This window comes from Oryzias latipes, chromosome 2 (assembly GCF_053564925.1).
Source record: "Oryzias latipes strain Hd-rR chromosome 2, Olatipes_Hd-rR_3.1".
Classification (NCBI taxonomy): Eukaryota; Metazoa; Chordata; class Actinopteri; order Beloniformes; family Adrianichthyidae; genus Oryzias; species Oryzias latipes.
This window is the reverse complement of record NC_136238.1, coordinates 32,438,954-32,459,410: the sequence shown is the minus strand read 5'-3', so window position 1 is coordinate 32,459,410 and position 20,457 is coordinate 32,438,954. Positions and strand designations below refer to the sequence as shown.

At 42.3% G+C, this 20,457-nt stretch overlaps 2 protein-coding genes across 4 annotated transcripts in view; both read left to right on the top strand.

Annotated features, from left to right (window-relative positions):
• Window positions 1-20,457, top strand: part of LOC101164420 (uncharacterized) — a 736,165-nt gene that overhangs the window by 154,634 nt on the left and 561,074 nt on the right. The window lies entirely within an intron of this gene.
• Window positions 2,958-20,457, top strand: part of LOC144986842 (protein NLRC3-like) — a 52,822-nt gene continuing 35,322 nt past the window's right edge. For 2 of the 3 annotated variants that reach the window (XR_013650688.1, XM_078935245.1), the window contains exons 1-2: window positions 13,679-15,549; window positions 15,645-15,818. Coding sequence is in view for 2 of the 3 variants with exons in the window: in XM_078935245.1 (XP_078791371.1) it covers window positions 13,820-15,549; window positions 15,645-15,818 (1,904 nt within the window). In the remaining variant the exon portion in view is untranslated. Of the gene's footprint in view, window positions 3,014-13,229; window positions 13,309-13,469; window positions 15,550-15,644; window positions 15,819-20,457 lie in introns of those variants that run through there. The other variant, XM_078935240.1, reaches the window with a different exon arrangement.

The following is a 20,457-nucleotide window of genomic DNA, read 5'->3' as shown; positions in this document are numbered from 1 at the left end:
ACCCACTTTGTAAATAGATCTGTGGCTGTTAGAATGAACCAGGTGTTCCACACAGAGAACCGTGTCTCTGAGCAGAACTGCTGGAGTCCCATAGCTTCATGTTTGCAGGATGGGAAAGTGTTTTTTTCTATAGTGTTCGGTCTGGAGAAGGGTTCGGACCCCAGTCCGTTTGGCTGCAAATGGATTTAATAATAATCATATCAATAATAAAAGCATGTTTAGAAGATAATCTGGCTCTATGTCAGAGCTCTGCTTGTTTACAACAGACTGCATAATATCTTCTTCTATGGTATTACGTAATTTGTACAGACCAATCACTGTCTGAAACATCATCGAACCAACAGACAGCCAATCACATAATGTGACATCAGCACTAGTCGAAGGACCCCGAACGGTTATTACAGGTTGCATGGTTGTGATACCTACACCGCTTTTGCCTTTATGTTCATCTTGGTGACGTTTTTGGGCCATTTCACCTTTAATCCAGCTGCAGGAAACCTTGATGTTCTGCAGAATCTGCAGCCGTTCAGACACGCCCTATTACTGAGGAACACAGACGTTCTTCAGGAATGTGGTTCACCGTTGGTTTTGTGATCAAATCTCTGCTTGTTCTGACTTGTTCCCACTCTGACTTCAATCTGCTCCTTTCTCAGCTTCTGCTTCACTTTTAGGATCTTGTGGGTTTGAATCGTTGTGATTCTAACAGACATGGAAAGAAAAGCTTCTCAGCTTCACTGTCAGCCATTTTCCTGAGCTGCATGTGAACAAACTCTCTGTTCCTCTGAAACTGACTGATGATCAGAAGGAGCTGTTTCCAGGAAATAGTCAGGCCCCTCCCTTCAGCTCCATCAGTAGTTTCTGCTTCAGTGTCAGTAGATGACAGATGAGGGGAGTTCATGCACGTCTGGAAGCAGAAGGTCACATGACCTCACCTTTCTCAGTCACTGAGATCAACAATCTGTCAATCAGCTTAAAAACTCCGCCCCTCCTCTCAGCTGCTGTCAGGTTTCTTCTTGAACCTCTTCTCTGTCTTTAGTTCAGGAAACAAACATCCTGCAGCTCCTGACAGTCATTTCACCTCCAACAAGAAGCCCCGCCCCCTTTTTCATGTCAGGACATAACCTGATCAGATCCTGATCCTCTGACTGTGGAGCAGTGGCTGTTCACTTGGTAGACAACAGGCAGGGTGAGGGTTTGATTCCAGGAAGGCTAACAGTTTGAATCTGACAACAAATTTCCACTTCAGCTGCTCCACCTGTGCTGCCCCGCCTCCATCCAGGTGGACTCTTCCTGGTTGTGAGTCAGTGATCTGTGCTGCAGCTGCGTTGACACGGTGAGGGAGACTCTTCTTCCTCTTCATCTCTTTGCAGAAACTGAAGTGAGTTTGTTTCTAGAACTTTGTCTTCACTAACTTGACTGTTTGTTTCTGAATGTTTGGAGAAGATCTTCTTTCTCTGCAAATTCTAATCACTCTGCTGTTTCCAAAGCTTCATCATTGTTGGATCAACAACATGGAGGACTCTTCTTCATCACCTCAACAACAATCAGCTGATGCTTGTTGGGTTTTTTTCAGCTCTGACTCCAAACCTTCCTGTTCTCCTCCATCCAAACCTGTGTGGAGGTCAAAGTTCATGAGAAAGTCTCTGTTGGAGCTTTGAGAGGAAGAATTTATTTATTTCTATCTTTTCTCCTCATTCTTTGATTTCTGTCTGTTTTTCTTGATGCTTCATGTTTCCTTAAGTGTAGAAACAGGAAGTTTGTTGTTTCTTTGTCAAACTGCCTGAATGGAAATGTTGCTGCTGCAGCTCCATGTCTCCACCTGGTGGAGGGAGAGCAGAAGTGCAGCAGCTGATGGCAGCTTCCTCTGCCTCCCACTGCTGTCTGACTGCATTCACCTGAACCTGAAAGGAAACACAAGAGAAGAGCCAATCAGTGGAGGAGCAGCTGATCTGTTGGTGAAGGAGGATCAGAGCTGATGATGAGGAGGGTTTCCTCTGCAGGTGAAGGAGGAAGGTGTGTGTGAGCTGATGTGGATCCAGTGAATCCAGCAGCATGGATCAGTGGGAGGAACCACAGGAGGGAGCCCCTCCCTCTAAAAGAAGGAGAGATGGTAACCATGACAACCAGAGCAAAGCTCAGAGGTGAGAGGAACATCTCCAACTGTCCATGATCTTCTCCATGTCAGAGCTCAGGACTCACACCAACAACCTTCATTCTCCACAGGAACCAACCTGGACCTGGATCTGAATCTGGATCTGAATCTGGATCTGAATCTGGATCCAGCTGGGGGTCCTTCAGGAGTGACGAGTCAAAGAATTTTCCTCCTAACTTCAAGGACATCCGTTCAGCAGTGGAAGAGTGAGTGTTTGTCAGAGTTTTTGGAGGCTGGATTCTAGTTCAGATGATCAACAGTTTTCAGATGAAGGACTTGAGGTCTGGTTCAGTTCTGGATCTCTCTGATCAGACTCACTTGGAGCATCATGTGTGTGATGAGATCTTTTCAGTTGAGTCTTCTGAGAGTCTCTGAGAGACATCAGAGATGTTGGAGAAGAAAACATGTTGACTGCTGACTCTGACTGACAGCAGCTCCAGTCTAATGAGAAGAATCACTGCAGACTCCTAGGATTCAGATTTTCATGCTTTCCAAACATCACATTGTTCTAGTTTGACTTTCTGCTCTCAGAATTTCTACATTTCTACATGGAGAATTGGATCAGCTTTTCTAGAAAAAAGTCTGGATTGACTGACAGAAAATGCTGAAACCTGGAAACTGTTGATCCAAACATGTCATGTCGTTCCAGACTAAACAGCTCAGTCTGTGTTCATGTCAAAGTCCATCAGTTGTTCATGAAGAAGCAGATCCTCCAACACTCTGATGGTTTGGTGTTTGCAGAGGTCAACAGGTCACACAGAAAGTCCAGTCTGCAGCCTCCAGCTGTGGATCCATGAAGAGTGACCGGTCCAAAGATGATCCTCTAGCCTTCAGAACTGAACCAGGACCTTCAGACTCACAGTAAGAAGCAGCTTCTAGTGAACAAAGCAGAGTTCAGCTCTCAGCAGGAACAACAATGTTCTCATCAAGAACATCAGCTGATCCATCCAGGAAGGTCAACCATCTGCTGTGAGCGCTTTAGGTCAGAGAGGAAAGAAAAGAGTTGGACAACTCTGGAGGACACAAAGCTCAGTCTGTGAGGATGAAGCAAACAGCTGAACTTTTCTCTGAGCTCAGTCCAGACATGAGCTCCAAACACAGCTAAGGCATCATTTAGACCTTCAGATGGACTAGATCTGCTCTGGTTTAACCTGGAAACACATTTGATCACATTCAGCACAGTCTGGATCCCACAATAGAACTATTATGTGAATGAGACGTTCCACTAAACACTGTGAGTTTATTGAAACAGACAGAAAATGACCCCCCAGAAACAAGACCGACTGAAAGGAGCAAAATCAAATTAGTTTGGAGACCAAATTCCATTTGAAGCAAATGTTTCTCAGAGGGCAGCAGAAAAAGTCCTGTCAGTGCAACAGGAAGTTAAGAACATTGGAAGTTCAATGGAAACAGTTTAGAAACAGAAATGTCTTTAAGCACATTACCCCAGTGTTCTGATCATTCAAATCAAACTCTTTTGCCTGTGGATCCTGCCTTTGGCTTGTCTCGCGCCCCCAGCTCCAACTGGATGAAGCTTGTTTGCTGGACTTTAAATATGTAGTTGTAAATTTAGATACCGTATTTTCACGACTATAAGGTGCACTTAAAAGTCATCAATTTCCCTATGAGCCGGTGCGCCTTATGTGTAGTTGTGGGTCGTAGAAGAAGACGGAGGGAGGAAGGGAGAGAGACGTAAAGGCCAAGTGGAACCTAACAGCAGTGCAACTATCTACATTTTAAAGCTTTCTATGCTCCTTCTACCTCATAACCCTCAACCATTTCAGTACAGAAGGAGTGAACAGAAAAGCAGCTTGTCCTCTGCTTGAAGCTGCTGTTTTTGTTGGCGCACAGGAGAAATGCAGAGACAGGCTGGCTCAGTTCTGTGTGTGTATGTGTGTGTGCTGAAAGGAGCAGGTTTTCTTGCACATAGAAAGAAAGAAAGGAGACGTGGGCTCGCGCAGCGTCTGTTATGGAAGCGATTGTGTAGCATAATTAAAAATAAAAATCAAAACCAGAAATTCTTTCTCATTTTCAAAATGAAGCTGCACTTTTTGACTCAAAATGAAAATGAAAAAGCATTCTACCTAAATGCTTTTTCATTTTCTTCTTCAATATCGCTTATTCTGTCACAAATGATAAAGAAAATTGTTTTGACATTTTATTTTCAAAAAGTTCTCTGGTAAATGAGTAGCAAAATTCATTTAGACATGTCTAATTTGACAATTAAAATGGATTAACAGAAATTCTTTTTAATTTTCAAAATGTAACTGCATCAAATAATTCAAAATTAAAATGAAAAAACAATTCTTCAAAATGCTTTTTGATTTTTTTCTGCTTAAAACTGCTCATTCTGTGACATAATTAAAGTGAAAATGCAAAGAGGAGATTGCATTTGCATTTTCACATCCACCCCGTAAAATCTGTAGCAAAAATCAATACCAGTCAGCATTTCCAGGGGGGAGGCGTCAGATGACGTCAGTGCTCACTGTTCTTCTGCGCACTTTGCCCTCCCGGCAGTGTTGCTAGATTGGGCGGTTTTAGTTCTAAATTTGCGGGTAAAAATGGCTTTAGGGGAGTAGGCAAAATTTGGGTGATTTAGGGTCGGTCTGGCAGTTCTTATTTTCTCATGAAAATATATTACTGGACTGTGTGGCTGTTGGAGTTCTGCAAAGCTTCTTTGTACTGGAGCTCCGTGAACGCACCAGGCCGAGTGTGGGAGGAGCTACCAGCTAATGTTTTTAGCCGGTGTGGGTACCGGATGTTCTCGGGTTGCCGGATGTTCTCGGGGTCCTTCGGGGTCCTTCCAATGAGTTATATCACATGGTTCCTCATGGGAGGGGAGTACCGCCATCTTGGTGAGGTCAAGTTTTGAAGCCCAAACCACTTTTATAACATTTAATAAAGAGCTTTGTTTTTGCTTTCAATCACTTCATTATATGAAAAATGGCTTGAAATTGCTTAGTTTTGTTCAGAAATACAAACTTCACGAGTACCCCTAACTTAACTAGTATTAGACTACTTAGATGTTTTCTATGTTCCTTTATTTTATTTAAGTTATGTTTTTATTTATTTGTGTGTTATGTTCATTGTTTCTTTTTTTCCCCTCTATTCTTTATTTTCTATGTCAATATGTTATATTTGGCAATGGTGACTGATCTTCGAGGCAATATTGATTACATCGTTATTGTTCGTTGTTAACGTTAATGTCATTGTTAATGTATGACACCGCAATTGTCAATAAAGTTTTTAAAAAAACTTAGCGACATTAACTCATTGGTCGTGGCAACTTACAGCCAATCAAATAGTGTGACGCCATCATTGGTCGGAGGACCCCGAAGGACCCTGAGAACATCCGGCAACCTGAGAACATCCGGTACCCACACCGGATCGCCACCTGGAGTGGTGTCTGTGTCACTAACTATCTCACTTACAAAGCATGGTAGACACGGAGAATGTGGAGAGATCAGGTTTATTTATTTAAGAGTTCTACACCAATATTGTTTATTTTATGTATAAATGATTTATTTAAGGTTTCTAACAAATTACGGCTAGTTTTATTTGCTGATGATACAAATGTGTTTTGTGATGGGGATGATCTGCAGCAACTCATAGAAATTGTTAAGAAGAAGATGGAAAAACTGAAGCTGTGGTTTGATGTAAATAAACTTTCACTAAATTTAAGTAAAACAAAAATGATGTTATTTGGTCACCATAAGGGTAAAAATATTAACATTGACATGCACATAAATGGGGTGAAACTTGAAACAATTTATGAAAATAAATTTCTTGGGGTCATAATTGATGACAAACTAACCTGGAAAGCACATATTAGCTACTTACAAACTAAACTATCCAGCAGTATTTCTGTGTTGAATAAAGCTAAACTGGTTGTGGACCACAAATCACTCCACATGTTATACTGTACATTAGTTTTACCATATTTTTCTTATTGTGTAGAAGTTTGGGGGAACAACTATAAAACAACGTTACATTCACTTTCAATACTTCAGAAGAGGGCAATACGAATCACACACAAAGTCAGTTACCTTGAGCACACAAATAAATTATTCATACAATCAAAATTAATTACTAAAACTTCATGATGTAGTAGAGTATTGTACCACTCAAATAATATTTAAGGCCGAAAACAATTTATCACTGACAAATATCCAAAGATTATTTATTAAAAGAGAGGAAAAATACAATTTTAGGGAAAAAAATAAATTTCTCATACATAAAAAACGTACAAATAAAAAGAGATTCTGTGTTTCAGTGAAGTTGTGGAACAGAACCAGTAAATGCTTGAAACAATGTCCAATCATAAAAGAATTCATGTATAAACACAGAAGTATGATCATGGATAAACATGTACAAATACAAAAAAATACAGAATGTCAGCATTTGTAAATCTGCATACTTTGAGAATACGTTTTGTTATTTATTTGCATGTTTTTTTGGAAATTAGAATTACATGTGCGGCTGTAACAGAATATACACTTGGGTAGGGCACTGGACTTTGATGGTGGGAGTACTGGGTTTAGTTGGGAAAGTATGGACTTAAGGTAAACGGGGTGAGTTAATATGATTTTTCTTCTTCTCACTCCCTTTTGGACTTGTGTTTATATACCGTAAATTCCGGGTCATAGAGCGCACCCGATTACAAGCCGCACCCACTCATTTTCACGTGTTGAGCTACCTTCATACATACATAAGCTGCATCAGTGTACAAGCCACATGTAATCAGCAATGGGGCCAGCCTGTCACAACATGTCCAGACTCCCAGGCTAAATACTGCTTTTAACCCCACTGTGGGAAGAGTCAGCATAGCGTCAGCTAACAAACAGCATGCACCTTACTCCTGTTCACAAGTTCCTCAGTTATGGTTTTTTTGTGTGTGTGTGTTTAGTTCTTTTTTACTTATTAAATTAAATTAATTAATTTATTTTTTGTTTTTTATTGACAATTGGGGTATCATACATAAAATTACGAACGGTAACCATATAATCAACATTACATCCCTCAGTTATGATGAGGAAATTTACATCCGTGATTCCCCATTTCCCATGAGTCTTAGGGGCTTAAGGCGGGGCTAACACCCAGCTCGCCACACTGTTGTCAGTGTTTATAGAATAAGCAAGGAGCAGCGGTGGTGGGAGGGGCGAACGGGAGAGCAGCTCTCCTTGCGCTTGTGTCGCGGCAGCATTATGGTAGTAACAGGGCTGGTTAAAAAAAACACACCAGTAAAATAAAGCAGCGGCAACTGAAAAGCACGCGCCTCAGCGCGATACGTGCGCCTCTGTGCGGCGCCCGGTCGCTGCGCGCGGCTGCTGGTGGACGGAGTGAATTGTGTCCATGCAGAGCAATCGGACTTAATACTGTACGTTTTGTGGATGAGGGGCGAGAGAGGATGCGTTGTTACGTGTGGGAGTCTTCAGACTACCATCTGTCCCGCAGCTCTATGTGAACGAGCAGTAGGAGAACATCATCCCGTATATTACGGAGCTGCTAATAGATGGGCTAGTGTCACTATGACTGAGTTATATTCTCTCCTGAGCATGCGCTGTCCTCTCTGTCACGCAGCTGACCGGCTTTTCCATAGGGACCTTTCTGTGTGGAGTTTGCATGTTCTCCCCGTGTATGCGTGGGTTCTCTCCGGGATCTCCAGCTTCCTCCCACCGTCCAAAAACATGCTTCATAGGTTGATTGGCAACTCTAAATTGTCCTTAGGTATGACTGTGAGAGTGAATGGATGAGTGATTGTGGACATTCTACCCTGCGACAGACTGGCGACCTGTCCAGGTTGTCCCCTGCCTTCGCCCACAAGTGGCCGGGATAGGCTCCGGCAGCCTTATGACCCCGAAAGGGAAAAACGGTACAGAAAATGAATGAATGAATGCATTATTTAAGATTTTGGTTTTTTTGGAGTTTGAACCATATATTTAGTGTATGGTTTGTTATGGGATCTAAATGCCTTTTCTTTCTTTCATATAACTCTTTATCTCCAATAATGTTTTGAATGGGTTCTTGTAAAGTTTCACATTCATATTTTTCCATTTTCCAGTATAATGGGGGTTACACCAACAGCATAAATACCGTAATTGTGAGGTGATGTAGTATTTTCTCAGCTTTGGTAATGCCATACCTCCTTTATTCCTTGGAAGCTGGAGGGTGCCATATTTTATTCTGGATCTTTTATTGTCCCATATGAATCTCGTTATTGTCTTATCCCACCTTGTAAATTGGGTGTTAGTGACCTGTGCTGGTAGAGCTTGAAATAAAAATAAAAACCGCAGCAAAATGTTCATTTTCACTATTTCAATTCTAGAGCTGAAATCTAGTGAAAGTGTTGACAATCTTTTATGTCTTTTTTTTTTTATATTTTCTTGCACTTCCGAATAATTTTTATTGTTTATATATAAAAAATCTAGTGTTATTTCCACACCTAGGTATTTAATACTTTTCATATTCCAGTTGAATTTAAAGTTGTTTCTAATATATTCAGAGGGAACATAACTGAATTTTAGAGTCTGAGTTTTTGAAATATTTATTTTATATCCCGATAAATGTTCATATGTTCCCAATAGTTTCATAAAATGTGGAATTGGTGACTCCTATTTTATGTTCAATGCCATTCATTGAGACTCCTTTAATTTCAGGTTTTTCACGAATTGCCTGTGCCAGAGGCTCAATAAAGAGAGCAAATAGAGTCGGGGAGAGCCCGCAACCCTGCCTAGTGGATCTTTCCAATTTAAATGTTTCTGTTAAATTCCAGCTTATTTTAATTCTAGCCGTTGGTTGTGAATATATTGTTTTTATTAATTCTACTGATTTGTTATTGTAGGAAAGAAATCTTCCCCCTTTTCAGTTCTTTCCATCCATGCGTGTTCAGTAGTCGAGAGTGGTGAAGCAAACCAAGGATTCAACCGGATTAAAAATACACGAAGTTTATTGCCCTGACAATAGTTCTAACACAGATCAAAACACATCGTTGCAGATATTTGGATTCTCAAATTAAAAGACCTACAGATGCATAAGTTACATGCAAATTACTTGTAGACAGTCTTGAGAACAACAGAAAACTTTAAAAACAGTCCTTTTAACATGTGTTTGAATCTCCGCCTTCCAGAAACATCATGGCCGCGATCCTCTGCCCCTGGTCGCTCTGATTTCACTGGCCAATAGCTGGAGTATCAGCCTCGGAGTTCGCTCCTCCCGGCATTAGGGTGAGGTCAGCTCCAACCTCCACATGAGAACATGAATCTTCACACTTTCCCAGGGGAAAAACCTTCAACCCAGATGGTACAGATGTAGTCCATGGCATATTTATTGCACCTTATGGAAAACTCCTAACTTTGCACAAAGAACATCCTATTTCTTCACTGGATGCTGCAAGCATAAAGCATAAAGGAATGTCACAGGACTATAAGTCTTGATAGTTCAAAATGAGTTCACTTCACACTAAGGATAAAGCTGTAACATAATGAAGGATAAGATATTAAAACATACATTTTCTATATTATTAAATCCCATTTTTTCTAACACTAGGAATAAAAATATTAAATTAACGTAGTCAAAAGCTTTTTCAGCATCTATACTTAAGAGAACTGTACTTTTATGTTCTCTTTGGGCTCTTACAGTTATATGCAAGGTTCTCCTAATGTTATCGTGTGTCTGGCGACTTTTTATGAATCCTGTCTGATCTTCATCAATAAGGTCAAGAAGAAATGTGTTTATCCTGTTACAGATTATAGATGTATAGATTTTGTAATCCATATTTACTACTGAAATAGGTCTATAATTAGCGCACGACTGCTTGTTTTTCCCTGGTTTTAATAGATCTGAAATAATATCTTCGGACCAAGAAATAGGCATTTTATTATTTTGTAGGGTCCAGTTCAGAAATCTGTGTAATGTTGGAGTCAGCTCATTTTTTTAAATATTTTATACCATTCAGCTGGGAACCCGTCACTGCCGGGTATTTGTTGTTTTTCAGAAAGCTTATGGTTTTTAATATTTCCTCTTTAGTAATTTCAGCTGTAAGTAGTTTATTTTGATTTAATCCGATATATGGCAGATCCATATTTCCAGAAAGTTTCTTTTATCTTGATCACAGGCTGAAAAAGGTTGGGAATATAGTTTTTTATAGTTGTTAATGAATATTCTTTCAATTTCCTCCTTATTATTTGTTACTTTATTGTTTTCGGGGTCAATGACTTAATAGATTGTATTTAGCATTTGTTGTTTTTTAATTCTTTTGGCTAGTAATTTTGTTGATTTAGGCCCTACTTCCTGATAGCTTTGTTTGAAATAAATCAGCTTTTTTTCTATTTCTCCCTCTAATGTGTGGTTGATTTGTTTTTTAATATTTTGTTTTTGTTGATATATTTCTTTTGTATTTTTATTTATGAGCTGCTGTTCGAGTTCTTTTAATTTTACCAAGTCGTCTTCATATTTTTTAATTCTCTTTTTCCGCAACCATGCTGTTTTCGCTATTAGTTTTCCTCTAATTGCTGCTTTAAGAGTATCCCATAGCACTGTAGGGTCTACAGCTCCATTGTCATTGTCATCCATATATTGTTTTATGTCGGTTTTTATGTCCTTTACAATTGCTTCAGTATTGAAAATCCCAACATTCAGTCTCCATGTTGTTTGTTTCTTCCTATTTGGTATATTTATTTTCATGTGTAGAATATTGTGGTCAGACACATCTGCACATTCAATTTTACATTCTTCAACTCTACTAATATTGGATTTGGAAATGAAAAAATAAGCTATTCGTGAATGCACTTTATGACTTGCGGAGTAATGTGTATAATCATTCTTACAGGGATTTAAGGTTCTCCACACATCAATCAATCCCAAATCTTCCATGGATAATGTAACAAATTTGGCAATAGTCTTTTTATGTTTGTATTTACTAGTTGTGTCTATTTAAAGTTTAAGGCTACATTGAAGTCTCCTCCGCAGATTAATATCCCCTCAGCTTCTACAGCAATTGCGCTAAACAGGGATTTAAAAAACTGTTTATGGCTTTCAGGTGGGGCGTATACATTTACTATTGTCAAAACTGCGTCTCCCATTCGTCCTTTTATACAATGATGTACTGCCCATCCTTCCCCTTTATCACTTTGTCAGTCTCAAATTGAGTTTTGTTTAATATCAGAATAACGACTCCTCGTTTGCAACTTTCTGTATGATCTATAATATGTATTTCTGAATCCTAGTTTTTTAAGTTTCTCAGGTTCTTGATTATTTAATTAGGTTTCTTGCAATAGAGCTAATTGTATATTTTCTTTTTTTAATTTTTGCAGAATTATCCCCCTCTTTTTTGGTGTGGTTAACCCATTCACATTTAGCTAGGCAATACTCAAACTACAGATTTTGTTTTATAACAATCATTTCCATGCACCTAGACAGTGACCATCTCAAAACAAAATGTGAAAAACTGTACAACCTGAACATAAAAAAGAACTGTGACTTCCACATGGAGAGAAGATCAATCTCTCCTCTCTTGTCCCTGCTGGTGGGTGGGCAGGATGTCCTCATTCCAGATGGGGGTCTGCCTCTAGACACAAGTCTAGCTTTGTCCAACGTTCCTTCCTCTTCAGTCTGTGAGCTCTGTCTCGGCATTTTTGTTTAAATCGGCTCCATTTGCAGATTCCATGTGGTGATTTCCTCTGGTATTCCTGAAGCCTCTCCTGTGCACGCCACGCTGTCCCCCCAACGCGCTGCCCTCCCTCTGCTGCTTGGGTCCGGTCCGGTCACCTGCTGCTCTCGCTGCTTGGTGTGTTAACATCGATCCCTCTCTTCTTGGGCCGCTTCCATCGTACTGTTATAACTTAAGTGAATCTTCAGCCTGGTGTATGGGGTTTGAAACATGATTCCCGGCTCCTTCAGAACTTTTTTAATGTCCAAGTATTAGCGCCTTTTTTGTGCTATTTCTGCTGGGTAGTCATGGTCAAACTGGATGAGCTGGTTGTCCACTCTTATTTTCTCTGCCAGGGTCTTTCAGGATCATTTCTCTATTTTGAAAACTCAGGAAATTGACCACTACATGCCTCGGGCGCTTGCCTGCTTTGAGTTTCATCAGGGGGGTTCTGTGTGTGCATTGTATCTGAAGATCAAGGTCTGCCGGTATGAGAAGTTTTTTTAAACAACTCATTCAGATAAATTGGAACTGAACCCCCTTCAACTTCCTCTGGTAGCCTTAAGATTCTGATGTTATTTCTCCGGGCTCTGGCTTCAGATTCCGTAACTTTGTCTTGAAGAAGTTGCATCTGTTTTCTTCGTTGTTTTTAGCTCACCGTTCGCCTCCATGTTGCTCTCCTCCAAAGTTGCGATGCATGTCTGGGCTTCAGCTAGGTCTGCTTTTTGACTTTCCAGCATATTGTGTTGCCTTTTGAACTGTCGGTCCATATCTTGCCTGAGGGAAGATATTTTCTGGTTTGGTCATTTCGTTCACTTCTTTTTTTGTTCTTCGGCTTTTCCGCAGCGTATTTCCTCCACTCATATCTTATCTTCTGGTTTTTTTTTTCCGAGTTTGTGGAGTTTTTAATGAATCGAGTGCAGGAGCTTCAGACTGAGCGTGTCTCCTCTATGCCGTCATACCGGAAGTCTCTACAGAAATTCATCTTTTAATGTTTTCTGATTTGAACAAATGGATCAGAAAAGAAACAGTTTAGTCGAATATTTTAATTACAATCTTTCACAAAGACAATCTTATAATTGACCACAGAAAATGTAAAAGATTGATGCATAATTTTTGGTCTCCATTAAAAATGTAAATATTCTATCAGGAACCATCAGAGACTCAGAACTGGATCTGGATCTGAACCCAGCTGTGTTTCTTTCAGGAGTGACCGGTCAAAGGATCACATTATTGAATTTAAATCATCTTCTGGTGCAGAGAGGTGAGCTGCATGTAAATGTTTTTCACACAGACATTTCTATCTCCATGTGTGCAGCAGTGAGTGTTGGAGCTTTTCCACAAACACAGAATAGATCTAGAAGATTCTACTGAGTGTCTGCAGGACACCAGTGGGTCCAGTAGGATCTGATTGTTGCTGATTCTCCACAGACTGGACCAGCAGAGCTCAGAGACTCCCAGTGGTCCGTCTGTCCAGCAGCATCAAACACAGCTGGACTCCATCTTTCTGGTCTGTACATGAACAACAACTACTTTCCCATCATTCTGTCCACAGTCATCTCCATGCTGCACTTTGGACACCAGTGGACTGTCAGTGTGTCCAACATGGAGCTGATGTTTGGCTCCATGACTTCACTCTGATTGGCTCATTCATCTGGAATTCTGTTGCAGCTGCTGGAGGACAACATTGTCACTTTTGTCAAGAAGGAGCTGAAGAAGATCCAGAAGCTTTTGAGTCACAGGGAGGATGAGGAGGAGCAGGAGGATGAAGATGAAGAGCAGAGGAGCAGCAGAGAGTCACTGATGAAGATCACAGTGAACTTCCTGAGGAGAATGAAGCAGGAGGAGCTGGCTGAAATGAAGATTTCCTGATGTCTCAACAGGGATTCAAACCCTCATCATTCAGGGCTGCAGAGAGTTGATTTACTGTTTGTTGTCTTCATTCAGGATTTCCTGCTGCAGTTTGTCGACATGAAGTCCAATCTGGTCTGAAGAAGAAGTTCCAGTTTTTGTTTGAGGGGATGGCTAAAGCAGGAAACCCAACCCTTCTGAATGAGATCTACACAGAGCTCTTCATCACAGAGGGAGGAAGAGGAGAGCTGAATGAAGAACATGAGGTCAGACAGATTGAAGCAGCATCCAGGAAAGCAGACAGAGCAGAAACAAGCATCAGACAAGAAGAACTCTTCCAACTCCCAGCTGGAAGACCAGAACCAATCAGAACCGTGATGACTAAGGGAGTGGCTGGCATCGGGAAAACAGTCTTAACACAGAAGTTCACTCTGGACTGGGCTGAAGGCAAAGCCCACCAGAACCTCCACTTCACATTTCCATTCACTTTCAGAGAGCTGAATGTGCTGAAAGAGGAGAAGTTCAGCTTGGTGGAACTTGTTCATCACTTCTTCCCTGAAACCAAACAAGCAGGAATCTGCAGCTTTGAAGACTTCCAGGTCCTCTTCATCTTTGATGGTCTGGATGAGTGTCGACTTCCTCTGGACTTCCACAAGACTCGGATCCTGAAGGATCCTAGAAAGTCCACCTCAGTGGCTGATCTGCTGACAAACCTCATCAGGGGGAACCTGCTTCCCTCTGCTCTCCTCTGGATAACCACACGACCTGCAGCAGCCAATCAGATCCCTCCAGGATATGTTGACATGGTGTCAGAGGTCAGAGGGTTCAATGATCCACAGAAGGAGGAGTACTTCAGGAAGAGGTTCAGAGATAAACAGCAGGCTAGCAGGATCATCTCCCACATCCAGAGATCCAGAAGCCTCCACATCATGTGCCACATCCCAGTCTTCTGCTGGATCACTGCTACAGTTCTGGAGGATCTGCTGAAGAGCAGAGGAAGAGGAGAGCTGCCCAAGAGTCTGACTGAGATGTACATCCACTTCCTGGTGGTTCAGGCCAGGGTCAAGAAGGTCAAGTATGATGGAGGAGCTGAGACAGATTCTCACTGGAGTCCAGAGAGCAGGAAGATGATGGAGTCTCTGGGAAAACTGGCTTTTGAGCAGCTGCAGAAAGGAAACCTGATCTTCTATGAATCTGACCTGACAGAGTGTGGCATCGATATCAGAGCAGCCTCAGTGTACTCAGGAGTGTTCACACAGGTCTTTAGAGAGGAGAGAGGCATATACCAGGACAAGGTCTTCTGCTTCATCCATCTGAGTGTTCAGGAGTTTCTGGCTGCTCTTCATGTCCACCTGACCTTCATCACCTCTGTACTCAACTTCATGGAGGAAGAACAGAAGAAAAAACCCTTAAAGATTCTCAAACTGAAACAAATCAGTCCAGTCCAGTTGTACCAGAGTGCTGTGGAGAAGGCTTTACAGAGTCCAAACGGACACCTGGACTTGTTCCTCCGCTTCCTCCTGGGTCTTTCACTGCAGACCAATCAGAATCTCCTACGAGGTCTGCTGACTCAGACAGGAAGTAGCTCACAGACCAATCAGGAAACAGTCCAGTTCATCAAGGAGAAGATCAGTGAGGATCTGCCTGCAGAGAAAAGCATCAACCTGTTCCACTGTCTGAATGAACTGAATGATGGTTCTCTAGTGGAGGAGATCCAACAGTTCCTGAGGTCAGGACGTCTCTCCACAGATCAACTGTCTCCTGCTCAGTGGTCTGCTCTGGTCTTCTTCTTACTGTCATCAGAAGAAGATCTGGAAGAGTTTGACCTGCAGAAATACTCTGCTTCAGAGGAGGCTCTTCTGAGGCTGCTGCCAGTGATCAAAGCCTCCAACAAAGCTCTGTAAGAACTCTCAGGAAAATCACCTTCAGTCAACAAATGAATCTGATGGAAACATGAAAGATTCAATAACTGCTGTCTGTCTTTGTTTTCTTCAGACTGAGAGGCTGTAATCTTTCAGAGAGAAGCTGTGCAGCTCTGTCCTCAGTTCTCAGCTCTCAGTCCTCCAGACTCAGAGTTCTGGACCTGAGTGTCAACAACCTGCAGGATTCAGGAGTGAAGCTGCTGTCTGCTGGACTGGAGAGTCCAGACTGTAAACTGGAGACTCTCAGGTCAGGTTTAATTCAAATCTCGATTCTCTACAAGAAGTTCTGTCTGTTTTTCTCTGTTTCAGGAGAAAGTGTCAGATAGACATCAGTGCAGAGGAAAAAGCAGAGGACTGTTGCATAGAAGTAAAAAGAAAAAAACATTCTGCTTGAGTTAAAAGTCCTGGTTTTTCTTTATCTGATGGTTACAAATGTTTGCACCAAACTTAACATCACACTGTAGTAGTACGTTTAGGGGCTGTCATCTGGACTTATTTTTTAAAGTTAGAAGACATTTCACCTCTTATCCAAGAGGTTTTGTCAATTCAACAATTCAAGAATTGACAAAGCCTCTTGGATAAGAGGTGAAATGTCTTCTAACTTTAAAAACTAAGTCCAGATGACAGCCCCTAAACCTACTACTATGATGGAATCAACCTGGATCAATGACAGTCTTCATAGACACTAAAATAAACAGAAACCTAAGTTGATCCAGGTGTTGATATGGTGGTGGTGGTGGTGGTGGTGGTGGGGTTCATGTCCTGTGTTCTTTGAAAAAAAGAAACATGAACAATCAAACAAACAAAGAAAAGCAGATTTAAAATGGACAAACAGTTGAAGCAGATTTCTGAACCCACAGAGCAGCAGCTCCTTATGAAGAGATATGAGGAGATAAAACCGCAGCAGACTGACAGGTCTTTCCCACAGACCTAGTTCTAGTAATCATTCAGAACCGAGTTTGGATCAGAACCAGGTCTTTCATTTCACATAGACTTTAGGTTCAATTCTGGTTCTCAGTCCTGGTGGTTAAACAGATACTAAATCTATACTGGGTTAGAGTGAAGAACCTCTGCAGGTAGTGTATGTTCAAGACTGGGGGCGGAGTTACCTAGCCTAAGGAATACGGTTAGATAAGCAAATCAACTGAAGAAAACCCTAAAAGATTTCTGGGACTCTGGGAGCAGCAGACACAGTGGAAATCGCTAAATTGTACTCTCTGCAATCACACTACATATTCATTTACGTAATGACACATCAACTATGAGATGACTGGTGACTAGTAACTAACTTGGACCTGTATATGTGCAAAGACACACAGGTTTTATAGAAGCTCAAGAACTGAATCAGTAGAAATCCTTAGACTACCAGCAGAACCAGCTGAAACCCTTAGACTACCAGCAGAATCAGCTGAAAACCTTACACTACCTGCTGAACCAGCTGGAACCCTTAGACTACCAGAAGAACCAGATGAAACCCTTAAACCAACAGCAAAACCAGCTGAAATCCTTAAACTACCAGCAGAACCAGCTGAAACCCTTAGACTACCAGCATAACAAGCTGAAACCCTTAGACTACCAGCAGAACCAGCTGGAATCCTTAAACTACCAGCAGAACCAGCTGAGACCCTGAGACTGCCAGCACAACCAGCTGAAACCTTTAGACTACCAGCAAAACCAGCTGAAACCCTTAGACTACCAGCAGAACCAGCTGAAACCCTTAGACTACCAGCAGAACCAGCTGAAACCCTTAGACTACCAGCAGAATCAGCTGAAAACCTTAGACTACCTGCTGAACCAGCTGGAACCCTTAGACTACCAGAAGAACCAGATGAAACCCTTAAACCAACAGCAAAACCAGCTGAAATCCTTAAACTACCAGCAGAACCAGCTGAAACCCTTAGACTACCAGCATAACAAGCTGAAACCCTTAGACTACCAGCAGAACCAGCTGGAATCCTTAGACTACCAGCAAAACCAGCTGAAACCCTTAGACTACCATCAGAACCAGCTGAGACCCTCAGACTACCAGCAGAACCAGCTGAAACCCTTAGACTACCAGCAGAACCAGCTGAAACCTTTAGAATACCAGCAAAACCAGCTGAAACCCTTAGACTACCAGCAGAACCAGCTGAAACCCTTAGACTACCAACAGAACCAGCTGAAACCCTTAGACTACCAGCAGAACCAGCTGGAACCCTTAGACTACCAGCAAAACCAGCTGAAACCCTTAGACTACCAGTAAAACCAGCTGAAACCCTTAGACTACCAGCAGAACCAGCTGGAACCCTTAGACTACCAGCAAAACCAGCTGAAACCCTTAGACTACCAGCAGAACCAGCTGAAACCCTTAGACTACCAGCAGAACCAGCTGGAATCCTTAGACTACCAGCAAAACCAGCTGAAACCCTAAGACTACCAGCAGAACCAGCTGAAATCCTTAGACTACCAGCAGAACCAGCTGAAACCCTTAGACTACCAGCGGAAACAGCTGAAACCCTTAGACTACCAGCAGAACCAGCTGGAATCCTTAGACTACCAGCAAAACCAGCTGAAACCCTTAGACTACCAGCAGAACCAGCTGAAATCCTTAAACTACCAGCAGAACCAGCTGAAACCCTTAGACTACCAGCAGAACCAGCTGAAATCCTTAAACTACCAGCAGAACCAGCTGAAACCCTTAGACAACCAGCAAAACCAGCTGAAACCCTTAGACTATCAGCAGAACCAGCTGAAACCCTTAGACTACCAACAGAACCAGCTGAAACCCTTAGACTACCAGCAGAACCAGCTGGAACCCTTAGACTACCAGCAAAACCAGCTGAAACCCTTAGACTACCAGCAGAACCAGCTGGAACCCTTAGACTACCAGCAAAACCAGCTGAAACCCTTAGACTACCAGCAGAACCAGCTGAAACCCTTAGACTACCAGCAGAACCAGCTGGAATCCTTAGACTACCAGCAAAACCAGCTGAAACCCTTAGACTACCAGCAGAACCAGCTGAAATCCTTAGACTACCAGCGGAAACCAGCTGAAACCCTTAGACTACCAGCAGAACCAGCTGGAATCCTTAGACTACCAGCGGAAACAGCTGAAACCCTTAGACTACCAGCAGAACCAGCTGAAATCCTTAGACTACCAGCGGAAACAGCTGAAACCCTTAGACTACCAGCAGAACCAGCTGGAATCCTTAGACTACCAGCAAAACCAGCTGAAACCCTTAGACTACCAGCAGAACCAGCTGAAACCCTTAGACTACCAGCAAAACCAGCTGAAACCCTTAGACTACCAGCAGAACCAGCTGAAACCCTTAGACTACCAACAGAACCAGCTGAAACCCTTAGACTACCAGCAGAACCAGCTGGAACCCTTAGACTACCAGCAAAACCAGCTGAAACCCTTAGACTACCAGTAAAACCAGCTGAAACCCTTAGACTACCAGCAGAACCAGCTGGAACCCTTAGACTACCAGCAAAACCAGCTGAAACCCTTAGACTACCAGCAGAACCAGCTGAAACCCTTAGACTACCAGCAGAACCAGCTGGAATCCTTAGACTACCAGCAAAACCAGCTGAAACCCTAAGACTACCAGCAGAACCAGCTGAAATCCTTAGACTACCAGCAGAACCAGCTGAAACCCTTAGACTACCAGCGGAAACAGCTGAAACCCTTAGACTACCAGCAGAACCAGCTGGAATCCTTAGACTACCAGCAAAACCAGCTGAAACCCTTAGACTACCAGCAGAACCAGCTGAAATCCTTAAACTACCAGCAGAACCAGCTGAAACCCTTAGACAACCAGCAGAACCAGCTGAAATCCTTAAACTACCAGCAGAACCAGCTGAAACCCTTAGACAACCAGCAAAACCAGCTGAAACCCTTAGACTATCAGCAGAACCAGCTGAAACCCTTAGACTACCAACAGAACCAGCTGAAACCCTTAGACTACCAGCAGAACCAGCTGGAACCCTTAGACTACGAGCAAAACCAGCTGAAACCCTTAGACTACCAGCAAAACCAGCTGAAACCCTTAGACTACCAGCAGAACCAGCTGGAACCCTTAGACTACCAGCAAAACCAGCTGAAACCCTTAGACTACCAGCAGAACCAGCTGAAACCCTTAGACTACCAGCAGAACCAGCTGGAATCCTTAGACTACCAGCAAAACCAGCTGAAACCCTTAGACTACCAGCAGAACCAGCTGAAATCCTTAGACTACCAGCGGAAACAGCTGAAACCCTTAGACTACCAGCAGAACCAGCTGGAATCCTTAGACTACCAGCGGAAACAGCTGAAACCCTTAGACTACCAGCAGAACCAGCTGAAATCCTTAGACTACCAGCGGAAACAGCTGAAACCCTTAGACTACCAGCAGAACCAGCTGGAATCCTTAGACTACCAGCAAAACCAGCTGAAACCCTTAGACTACCAGCAGAACCAGCTGAAACCCTTAGACTACCAGCAGAACCAGCTGAAACCCTTAGATCTCATGTGTCAAACTCAAGGCCCATGGGCATAATGTTGCCCGCCATGTCATTTTATGTGGCCCGCGAGATCATGCAAATTTTTAATTTATTAAAATACAATATTGGTGTATATTTAATTATTTTTTGGAAATATGTGTTTAACTCCGAGATCCGATCCACAATTTCGGATCTCAAAGACAAACCCTTCACTATTGAGCTATTACCTCCTTCAAATAATGTAATTACCCAGCTGGTACATCACTCTGATTTGGGAAGCAATAGCGGAGCTGTCCATCAACTGGCTGGTCTCGACAACTGTCTGTGCAACACATACCGCAAACCCCCCAATGAGAGGGAGAGGTAGAAAGAGCAGCAGCCATCCTCTTTCCGGCATAAAGCCCACACACACATAACGTTGAACA